Source organism: Opisthocomus hoazin, chromosome 18 (assembly GCF_030867145.1).
Source record: "Opisthocomus hoazin isolate bOpiHoa1 chromosome 18, bOpiHoa1.hap1, whole genome shotgun sequence".
NCBI classification, from domain to species: Eukaryota; Metazoa; Chordata; class Aves; order Opisthocomiformes; family Opisthocomidae; genus Opisthocomus; species Opisthocomus hoazin.
In genome coordinates, this window is record NC_134431.1 from 1623612 (window position 1) to 1635575 (window position 11964).

The 11964-nt window shown below is 43.4% G+C and overlaps 1 protein-coding gene across 1 annotated transcript in view; it reads left to right on the top strand.

The window, feature by feature from the left end:
• Window positions 1-11964, top strand: part of UQCC1 (ubiquinol-cytochrome c reductase complex assembly factor 1) — a 49852-nt gene that overhangs the window by 13808 nt on the left and 24080 nt on the right. The window contains exon 6 of the mRNA XM_075438741.1: window positions 6067-6124. Within this exon, the coding sequence (XP_075294856.1) occupies window positions 6067-6124 (58 nt within the window). The remainder of the gene's footprint in view (window positions 1-6066; window positions 6125-11964) is intronic.

An 11964-nucleotide genomic window follows, 5' to 3' on the forward strand; every position in this document is an offset into this window, starting at 1 on the left:
GCCATGGTGAGAGAACTTCTGATGAGAACTCATTAGATATATTTATACCAATAAATATGACAGCGAAAAGACTTGTCAGACCCTAACAGTGTGTGGTCAACTAGAAGCTGACTGTACTACAGCATTCTCGTGAGCTCTGAAGGGGCCAGAGTTCAAAGGCAGACTCTGGAGTCTGGGATTGTTACATTTTGCCCACTGCAATGGAGAACAGGAACAAGGGTGGAACAGGTAAAACCCGGAATAACCTGGACTTTGAAGGATATTGCGTTGTTTATTACCAGGGTTGGGATAAACTAAGAGTCCAGATAGCTCTTCCCTTTTTACTATGGTCAGATTGTCTCTGTGTCCTGCGCAGTCCAGTGACCAGTTGTGAGAAGGTCCAGTATAACTGGGGTGCAGGTATAGGAACTATCCCTGTGCAATGGTGTGCAGGTGTTTTTGTGACATAGATGACAAGGTCCTAGCTGTCTCTCTTCCTCATGACTGGGGCAAGTTTGGCTGGAACTTAGAGAAAGTCTATGTTTTACTGACCATGACAGCATTAAAGTAGGACACATCTCTTGACTGGGTAGAGAGTATGACTAGAATAGAGACGCAAGTCCCTCCTTCAAGTATATGGGAATAATATTGGCTTGAATTGGGATAGCTTTTCCATGTTGCACACAGTTGTTCAGCTATTAGCTAAAAAATCTGCTGCTGCGTTTGTTAGTATCAAATGTGGCGGGTGAATAGGGAAGATGTGTTTTTGAGACTTACGTAAACCTCAATAATGTTTTATTCTTACATGAATTATTTCTTGTGTCAGTGTGATTTAGCTGGTAGTAAACCGATTGCCTGGATCTGGCCTGTCACCCGAATTCCTACCGACTGCTTTCTAGCGGCCTTACAGTGTCCCAGCACGGGTTGGGGCGGCTGCTGCCGCCGTTTCAGAGATCAGCTGAAGGAACATCTTTGTGTGTTCATCTAGTGCAGAGCTTATTGAGGCTGGTTTGGTACATGGTGTTGCTGCTGCAAGATTTTCCGATGGTTTTCAGAAGGTTTTCCAAAACTGTGATGTGGTTTCAGCGGTTCCAAGAGTGAGAGAGCACTGTGAGCAGTAGGATTCATCATTAGTGATCAAAAAATTAGAACCTCATTTTTCCTGTGCACACACCTCTCTGCAGCTGTGTGCCCTCTCAGGCTTTCTCAGATAAGTTCTCTTCTGTTTGTTGTATTTGCCTCTCAAATAGAGACTTTGCTATTTTTAACTGGTGTTACGCTATCTCTGCTTAACAGGTTAATTGTACGAAGATATATAAATCTTGCCCTAGCTTAAAATGTAAAGGAATTTCAAAACATGTATGTGAAAGAGACTGGCACAGATTTTCAGGCTCAACACTGAGTAAAATGACTTCAATTGTATTCTTGATACTGTCTTAACTGCTTTAAAGAGAAAATTTTCAGAGCTCCCCCTCGCTTTAAATATATCACAAACAACAGATAGCCTTTCCTTCAAGTTTTACTGTTTTCTCCAGAATGTCCTCGTTGCTGCTTTTGTCTTTCTGCTCTGTAATACAAGTTGTAGGCAATCCATCTCTGAGTTTACACCCGGGGGAACCCTATGCTTGCGATGACTTGAGACCATTGTTACATAAGGAACAAGATAGTTTGTTTTGCTGAGATTGTCAGTGTGCATGGTGCACCCATTGGTGTTATAAGAACACCTCTGGAGTTGGGGTTCCAAGGACATCATTGTTTTCGTTTAAAAACAAATATAAGAAGTTTCTGTTATTTCTATCTACTTACAGCTGCGACTGTTTGGAGGATTAGCTCTAAAATTTAGCAGACGTTATCCGTGTTTGTAAAGTAGTTCCCCGAAAGCACAGACTGCGTGGGGTGGGCTGGTACCTTTAAATTGATTTTGCTGACGAAGAATCTTTAGGCTGAGGTTCCATGGGCAGCTGAGTCGAAGTAGTGGCCAAAGGGAAAAGGCTGACTTCTCCGTCTTCTGCCTGTGTTCTGGACTGGACAGTTATTATGTCCTCCAGTGAACTGTTCAGGTCGCTGAAATAAAATGGCCCGGATTTTACTGACTTCCTCTTGTGCTGTGTTGGTGACTTTGTGGCACATGGAAGAGTCCGATGGACAGCAGCTGTGGCGTACAGTAGGTGGTAAGGAGCGCACGATTAGGAGAGGGGAGCATGGCATGAAGCAAGATACCCAGCTTTCAATTCAGTCCACCAGGTCTTCGTCAAACTAGGTCAGTCAGGAGCTGGTTTTTTCTGTTCTGAATTGCTCCTCTTTCAAATAAAGGTGGGCATCGCTGAAGCCAGGACTGCAGCTCACTCCCAAAAGAGCAGCCTGGGGCACTAGTAGGAACAGGACGTAACTAGCTCTGAATTCTTGCCCTTGGTGACGCAGCAAGCACAGGTGTGTCTGAGACTGTGCTGACATGGGTGCTGCACCCCCACACGAGGAATTGCACTGCTTAGGAACTCTAAGAGTAGTACTGGTGCTGCGTGGGACCCTGCTCAGGTCTGCCTGAGGCAGAGCCGGCTGTGCGTAGACCTCGTGGTGTTCCTTTATGCTTTGCGTAAGACCTTTATGCTTTGCAGCCCCCAGCACTGCTGGCTCTAGCTGCACGCTGTTGAGATATCCAAGCGAACTGCATGGAGTCAGCTCTGGTCTCTGGAGAGCTTATTAGCTTTTTCTCTGCTGTTTGTGAGAGTTGTTGACCTACTGAGCTGGCCTTGGAAACCATGCATCCATGCATGTGTAAAACCGTCTGTGGGCTCATTAACCCTGTGGGGTCAGAACCAGCTCTTTACAGAGCTGTCTCCAGTGTTTCTGGATGTGCTTTTGTGATGTGGTTATGTTGTGGCATGAATGACAACTGCAGTGCGACTGCTTGGAACTTGCACTGGTGTGTGGATTTTGTCAGGTGGTGCTCTGACAGGGGTAACAGACTGTAAAGACTGGATGGTGTGGTGTTGACGACTAGGATGAGTCTTAGAGGCTATCTTGCTATCTGAGCGCATTTCTGCTGATACCTAGTGACGTTTCCGAGACTTCCAGTTACACAGTATGATTCCTGTCCACTGCATAATACTTCTCTGTATTATGCCTTAGAACAGCAGTTCCCAAAATATGGACTATGGATATGTAAGTCATGAGGCCAGTGTGGTGTATAAAGGAGGTGTTTTAATTGGGACTCTCTAGGATTGTACTGCAGTTAATTTTATTTTAGCTGCCATTCTGTTTTCTCTTCGTTTTGTGGTCATCCATGGAGAAAACTTTGGGAGATCTGCTGTAGAGCCTGAGTCCCACATGTCTGTACTGTGCTGCTTATATGGAAAGTGGAGCAGTTTTAGGACTTCAGCTGTTTCTTGTTTGAAGGATAGAGAAGTAGTGGAGGGAATAGCAAGATTACTGGTGCCAGGCTTGCTGTGCAGCAAGCTTGCAGAGCTTGGGTAGTTCTAACAAAATGAAGGAGGTAGCCATCTGTGAGGAGAGTGTTTCATGCCTAGCCTTATCTTTGAAAGGTCAAGGGAGGTTTTAGGATCAGGTAGGTGATACTGAGAGCTGAGCTAAAGTTTGTCTGATGAGCATGGAGCATAGGATTGCCTTGAATTCATCTTGAGCTGTTAATACTGCTAATTGCTCCACTACCGTACAGCTGCAGTAGTAAAGAGGTGGCCCTATCAAAACAGTCTTTCAGGCAGCTTCTAGGGGGACGGCCAAGCAACTCGAAAGGCTTGGAGTTTTCCTACAGGACTGTGGATTCTTCTGTTTCCCTCAGCCCATCGGGTGCCCGTAGGCGCTTGCTGCTGTGTCGTACTCGGGGGAACGCTGACAGTAGTGCACCTGTTTCTTTGCAGGGTCTGGGGATATTGTCCCGTTGCATCCTTCCTAAAATTGTGGTACTGGCAAAGATGACCTATCATGAAAGAAAGTCCGCGTTGAAGTTTTGCATCCCTTACCTGAATTTTAAGTGCAGAATATGGCTGGAGGAAGAGGTATGCTCTCATAATCCTGAGCATTCATGTCTCTTATTGTACGCAGACATGTGAACAGGATGTGTTCTGTTGGCAGAACAGATTTATTCCCTGGCTGATGATAACCACGATAAATTCATAGGTAGCTTTACCGTCAGACATTTTTACTGTATCTAACTCTATTCTGAAGGGAATAATGTTCTATTTAATTATAGGATGGATCTTTCTCCTTAGTTAGTTTCCCAGAGTAAGGTGGTCCAAAACCTCAAATTGTAGAATTGCATGCTTTTTAAAATGCTGGTATCTGAGGGAAAGCTTGTTGCTTTAAAAGAGTCATTCCTCTTTTAAATTTATGACATAGACAGTCTTAATATAGAAGTTAAAAAATGGATTATAAAAATAGAAGTGCAACACTTGGAAAGTTAGAGAAAAAAATTCTTCTCTCCTGGGTACTGAATAGGTCTTTAAAAACTTTCCACTTTTCCAGTAGTAGAGGTGTGAGCTTTGCTTTCCACTGAAGAGTGATTTCTGTGGTGGGAGACTGATATATGGTAACTCCTACTTCAGAAACCTCTGTCTATTGAACGAGGTGTTTTACTCTGAATCTTGCCTGTGGAACCTTCCGTTAATGAAATGGTTTGATTAATGCAAGCATTGTGTACGCTTGCCCTGGTTAGAGATGCCTTGGCATGCCTTCAGGTCCAAGTAGTCATTTCTAGGCATATGAACTGTTTCTAATAGGAATGAAAAGGCCAAAAGAGGAGAACGGTGAGGGAAACTTGTGTTTCATCTCCAAACATAGACTGTTTTTATTGTGTATTTATACTGTCTTAGAGGTGGCATAGGTGATGTATGAGCACTGATGATGAAGCTTGGCACCTCCTAGGCACTGATGGAGTCATCTCTCTGAGGAGGGAGGAACAGTGATGATTTGCTTGGTTCTAGTGGTTGCCTGACCATAGTTGACACATAAAAAGAAAGAGGCTGTGAAAAGTACTGCTTCTTGAGCCAGGTGAATCTCCTTGGTAGTAATTGAGGGCCAGGAAGTATAGGAGTCAGGAAGGCATATATTCAACACAGAAAAAATAAATTGAGTTCCTGGGGCACGTGTTACTGGAGAGTCCATTGCTGAATACTCTGGCTCCTTACAGCTAGGTTTGAACAGTCCAGAAGACAAGATCAAGTGCTGGGTCGGCCAAGGTGACTCTGTCAGATCCTTCTCATTAAATCCTCCTCTTAAAAACTTCTCCAGGAAACAGAGGTAGAGGTGATTTCCTAGGAGGAAGGTTTAAGATTGACGGGAACCGAAGGACTTAATGTGCACATAACCTGTAGGTCGATGCTTTTCAACCATGAGGAAGAGGAATATGTTTTCTGTGCCACATAGCCTGAATCTCTAGCCTCACATGCTGACAACACATGCAGATCCGTAGTGTGAACATGCACATGGACGATCCGTCTCTGGGAAGCCCAGTGGCTGTTGCAGTAGAGAGAGATCTGGAAATAGAAATTGTTTCTGTGGTTGATTAGTGGTTTTAATGCTGAAGTAGAATGGCGAGAGACAAGGTACACTGGGAGTGCTGTGGGTTGTACAGCCTTGTAGTAAATCAGAGCAGTGGAGTCGGAGCGAAGACCCAGCTAGCACAGTATTGTGTCGCTGGCAGGAGGCAACAGCACGTGCTAAAGGAAGAGTGTAAGAACGGAGCAAAGCATCCGTTGATACTTCCCTGCTCTCCTCTACTGCTTTGGGACTTCTTGAGCTACAAGCAACATGTTTGTCTAGTTCTCCATTTTGGAATTTTTTGGAATTTTTTCCCCCCGTAAACGTTACCTAAGTGAGTTCTAAACTCATTAAATCTTTATGAATCTACAGCATCCTGTGGCTGCATGTTCTCGAGTTTAAGCACAAGTATGACAGTAAATGATGTTTGCTTCTGATATGTATGCGCTGTTCTGGGCCAGAAATTACATTACTAAAATGTATTTAGGTTTTGGTGTAGTGAATTTGTTAGGCACAAAACGTGATGAAGCTCATATTAATATTTAGTTTTTGTTTTGTGTTTCTTTTTTCTCCCCCCCCCCCCCCATCAAGGGTGCCAAATGCCTGACACTTTGAATTCATGGTTTCTAGTAGCCCAGCTTCATGTCTGGTAAGTGAAAAGTAAAATAGTAATATAACTGTTTTCGGGAAATAGTGATAGTACCTTAATGTGAGAAAAAGTAGGCTCCATAGTTATTGATAATAGTGGTTATATTCAGTTTACTAATTACTGAATTTTAGGAGTTTTCTACTAAAGAACAAAAAGTCCCATAGAGAAGCTAACAACTTTTACATCTCTAAATTCCTCAGTAGTGGAATGATTTTTGCCATGAGGTTTGTAAAAGCCTCGATCAGCCTATGTGGAAAAATCTTACTTGGGTGTTTTAGGAAAAGTTTAAATTTGTGTAGAAGTGGTTTAAATTGGGAGAATTTGTGGTGATTGCAGTTGCTGCTTGTCAAAAGCATTTAACAGATTTTAGCATTGGCATTTATTCTTGCACCTCTGAAATGTACTTGCAGGTTGGTGAATGCCAGCTTGGCTACGTGTAAAAATATTTAACACCTTAAACATCCAGTTTTTTCCATTTTTCATGTGTGAAAACAGTAGCCCAAAACCCCAGGTTTTCGTCTAGCGTTACATGTAAAGGTCAGAGGGATGCACAAGGGAGTACAGAAATTTTTAAGCGCCACATCTTTCAGGCAGCTGAAGTCCATGGACTTGCATTCAGCTGTCCAAAGGCTGGAAGGAAGTTTGTACTGAAATAGCTGCACATAAGCACAGGCCCCATATTTCCTTGCCTCCTTTTTTTTTTTTTCCCTTCTCTCCTTTTAATTTCCTGTCTCCTCAATATATTGAAAGATGGGGCAGTTCATTTCGCTAAAGAATGAATAAATTAGCAGAACCATTGAAATGATAATCAGTCAGTGGAATCGGTGGAATCAAGTGCGGAAGACTTTGAGATTTGCGGTTGGTATTTCTTTCTTGCTGCTCCCTGTGGAAAAAAAACCTTTAAACAAGTAATTGATAAGCTAATCATTCATATCGATATTTGGAAAACTGCTGCCATAAATATTCAAACCCAAAAGGTTTTTAAGTGTCTGGGGAAAACCGAAGAGAAGTAACGTGAATCTGCAAAGATCACATTTTTTTTTTCACATCATTTTGATTTTACATTGACAGGAAAATGTACCCTATGATACACAGCATCAAATTCAAGATACATAATCTTCTTTCATGACAGGCATAAAAATAAACAAGGGGACTATGACAGAGATTAAACTAGTATGGGATAGACACAAAAATTCGAAGATCAAAGCTACATTGGAGAAGGCCGAGAGATGCCACACTTTGAGCTAGTGATGTTAAGGAGACATTTAATGAGGGAGATTGGAGTACTCTTATGTTTAAGGTGTGGTGAACAGGTTGAAAGCAATACACTACACAAGCAGGAAGGAACCAAATCCCTCTACTTGGTAGGACAGTAATGAAAATTTGAGATTAGCACTAAATGTTACTTTTTCGAAGGTTTACGTGCCTGGCTTATCCATGTTCCTGGCAGCTTGACCAAAGGAGCGCTGTCACTCTGGACCACAAATGAGAGATCCAGTTTGATACAGTCTCTGTGACAGGCCTGCTCACTACCTTGGTCGTTGGGAAATGCTGCAGGCTTTGCTGGTGATTAGCACAGTGACCAGGGTCCTGCTGCAACATCATTTTGCTTTCACAGTCAGCTTATTGCTGTGTTCTCTGTGATTCTCATTCTTTAATCAGTTTAACCTTAGTAAAGTTACAGCAGAACATTATTGATTCGGCTGGCTCTGGCAAGGTCGAGGACATCCTACCCCTGTCTGAAGGCTCCCATACCTCTGTCTTTCCTGGTGGACCTATTGCCTCAGAGGCTAGAAACTGTCCTGATCTGGTGGCCAGTGACCTGACCATGTAGATTCTGATCACCATCTGTTAAAGCGTTCGTTTTCCCCCTTGCAATGCAGTCTAGATCACTTTCTGGTGTATTTATTTCTTTCATCTTCTTCAAAGTTTTAGTTTCAAGTGATTTAGAATGTCTTCTGGAGATGATGAGATTTTTTCCTAGTTTGGTAAACCCCACCTCCTTTCTTGCTCTTGTCATTGCCCATCGTGTTCTAGTCAACTGTGTCTCTGTGCTTTTTGCATCCCACCTTTTATAGACTTCACGTGCTTGGCAGCGCTGAAAGTTCTTGTGTTACAGATTCTGGTGGGTCCTCTGAATATCTGGCTCTTACTTCTGCTTGTCTGTGAACAGAGTTTTCCTACTTAGCTCCAGTCAGAAAGGGAGGAAATTCAGGCTCTCGTGTTTAGCCTCTGCTTTTGCTAACTTCTTTCAAGATAGTGTTCCTTTGGATACGTGCTCGTGCCTTCCAATGCAGTGCTAAATCTATACTTTCAAAAATCAATCTGTCAGTATTCTTTCCTGAATGTCATGTTTCTATAGGCCGTTTCTGTTACTTTACAACTTTGATGTCAGGACTCTTTTCTTTGGAAGTCAAGACCTTTTAGGAAATCTCAAGCTGTTCATCTCCACTGCTGGGCTTGCTTTTTCCCATGCAGTGACAGTCTACATGGAGTGTTGACTGTGTCCAGAGCTGCTACAAAACTGCCAAAGAGACGACTTTGGTGAGCGTACCAAGAAATGTCTCAGTGCAGGGTGTGTTATGTGGATGCTTAAAGCTCCCTCCATAGTTTCACCACCCCAAGTATGGTGACATCTGTGAAGTATTTAGGCTCAAAATAGAGTGGTGCTACAATTCCTGTTCTGAAAGACTCAAAGATTGGTTGCAAGAATTCATCTGAACATTGTTTTTCATAAGGAAATCTACGCTGGAGAAAGTGTTGAGCACCCTGAGAGAGTCCAGGGGAGAACAAGAACCACTAAACATGTAGAAAACAGTTCCTGCAGGAAAAGATTTCTCAGATTTGCAGAGAAGTCTGGGATACCATAGCATTTTGAAACGTTGCTTCAGAAGAAAGGGAATAAACTCTGTGTTTTGTGGTAGAGAGGGCAGGGAGAAAGGGGTTTAAATTACATCAGAGGAGTCTTGCTTGAGAGAGGTTTTAAGAACAAGTGTATCAGGAATGTCTTAGGCATTTATCTTACCCTGCCTTCACATGAGGGAATGGGCTACATGGCCAAAGCAAAGGCACCAGGGGGGAGGCAGACTGCACAGCCAGGCTCGATTCTCTTGGCTTCTGCCCCAGCAACGACCTGTACATGGCTGTAAATACAGCAGCTGGGGAGGTTGCTAGCCTGGAGCACAGGATAATATGCAAACCTAATTAGGAAAATTTCAGAATTCCGCTCATTACCATTATTCATAGCAGTGTATGTTCAACATGTAGCTTATAACAAAGTCGATTCAGGAGCTTCCTTCTCCTGTGCACCAGGTTGCTGGCCACTCATGGACGAGTTAAACAGAATAAAGCCCTCCAAAACTGCTGTTGATAGTTGTGTTGTTAAACCAGAACAATTTCTCTGAACAAGTAGAGCACAGCACCAGAAGTAGTTGTTCTGGAGCAACTGAGGAAGCAGGAATGAGTGGCCAAGTGCAGGGAACAGCGGGGAGCTCCGAGTGGGCTTTGCCCTTAGGAGTATAACGCATCATCTCCCCTCGACTGCACGGCACCGAGCCACCTCACAGCAGTCGACAGGGTGGTGCCGACTGCCGCGCCTGGTGTTGAAGCCGGTCTGCGGGCACCGCGGGAATACTGACTGAAGCAGCTGTGGCTGAGGCTGTTGTGGGAAACTGCTACATTTCATCTGAGGTGGGTCAAGTTATAGGTGCTCCTGTTCCTTTTCAGGCATCCTTTCATAGAATGTTCTTCTAACACAATCTCTCTGCATAACTTAAATACAGCATAAATTATCCAACCCAGCCAAGGTGAGGTAGACAGCTTGCTAAATATAGTTTGGAATAATTTTGCTTTCATGGTTTGATGAAGATGAGTCAGTATTTGAGTAAACTACAGAACAGATTTGTAGTGAAACGATAAAATGTTTCACACTGTGTTGATCTGGTTAGAAGGTTTATAGTCTTTAAAGAGTCTGTGTCTTTTAAACCTCAGACGGCAGGTGTAGTAACAAACTACCAAATTTTCAAATAAACTGCAATATTCCATGATCTCACTCGTGGTGCTGCAGAACAGCTCTGTGACAGCACTATGCATCCAAACACAGAGCTGCCTTTTAGGCTTCCCAGCTAGCAGGTTTTGCTCTGAACGCCGCTCCAGTCCTGCTCATCAGTGACCAATTGTTAGCTGTTGGTCTGCGCACTGCTCTCTCCGCCTGCCTTGCCACCACTGAAGGCAGACTGGATAGGAACCAGTATTTATGCTCAGGAGGAGGTTTTCTTGCCAAGCCACTCTTTCCCCCCCCCCTCCTTGGGCTTGCATATTCAGCAAGAGAAGTATAAAAATGATTTTCTTAGCCCAAAATTAGTCTTCCAAACTGAATCTTTTTGACTTCTTAAGAGTGGGTAAAAATTTGGGATACAGTAACTCTTACTGATTAGCTTTTTCATACTGCTCGGCTATGTAAGTGCACAAGAGGAAGAAAGGTTTTGAATCTGATGGAAGTCAGACACAGAAGTTTTAAGGTTTTTGTGCATTTGTTTTGTGGAAGGACTGGTAGCTGGACAGCTGTTCCCTGATTTCTGGACCACTGTTTTACCAGAAAACTTCGTCGTCTTGCTGTGAGCGAGATGGTTTCATTTCTTGATACCGTCTTAATTGCGTTTGTTTGCTGTTGGACAGATACTAAGTTGTCACTGCCACAGCATAAATCTTGGGAATCCTCGCACAGCTCCGTTGCCTGAGACAGAAATGGGCACGATCTTCACAACTTTCCATTCACTGCCTGCAGCCCTTCCCCTGCTCTGCCCACCTTCTACCCAGATTCTCGCAGTCACTCCGCCCTTTGGTCACTGGTCTACTTGTCATGCCTCGGTCCCTCTCTCCAGTCTTCTGTCCTCATTCCACCTGGCTTGTGTTGGAGCCAGAGCTGTCTCTTGTATGGCCAGTGTCATTTTCAGAAGTTCTCCATCTAGAAATCAGATTCTGGTCCACGGGCTTTTCGTCTTTCAGTTTTGATGTCTCAGTTGAGTGGCCCTGCTGTGGGACTTACATGTATGGTTCCTATCAGAAAAAAGAATGTAGCACTAATGCAGTTTTTGTTACCTTCAGTTTGTTTTGTCTCTGGCTCATCACTGGTAAGAAGTTTTGCTTCCCTTGCAGGTTAAAAAACATCTTTCCTAATCAGTAGACAAGATAGAATCCGTTATAAAGGTTGTCATCTGTCCTTCTACAGGTCAGTTCAACAGAAAAGCTTCGAGTGTTTCTGATTCTTCCTGTTGAGCTGGCATTCACAGATCACCAAAGGTTTTTAATGACTTTAGGGAGGCACACGTCTTATGTCCATTCTTCAATGAACAGATTAAAAAAATCATCACTTTTACCTCTTGACTCTTGTGGCACATTCACTATTGTTAGTATGCAACTGCTTCAAAGAGGCCTCCAGCAGCTCTGCGCTGTTGCTTTTGCATAAGCTGTGAGAAGAATTTCCTGTGAGCAGTTTCCCACCTGTCTCTATGCAGAGCAGTGACTTCTTTCAGCTCCGGTGTTTGAGCGTCACCTCGTCTGCAGTAACTCAGTCAACCCTAGACAGGCCCTTTTGACTCATAACACGGGAGCAGAGCTGATTAGTGAGGTAGAGGAGGTGGGACTGGTCTCTTAGCTTAGTGTTTCAGCTTGTATTTCAGTTCATGCTGTTTACAGATGTTGTAAAAGAGGCAAAACGAAATTTTTGTTCTAATGATTTATTTTTTAGACACAACAGCAGCAATGAACTTCCAAGTGGCTTTAATGCTTAAAAAAAACCCAAACCCAACGTCAGCCTGGTATTCTCATTAAGATCCCAC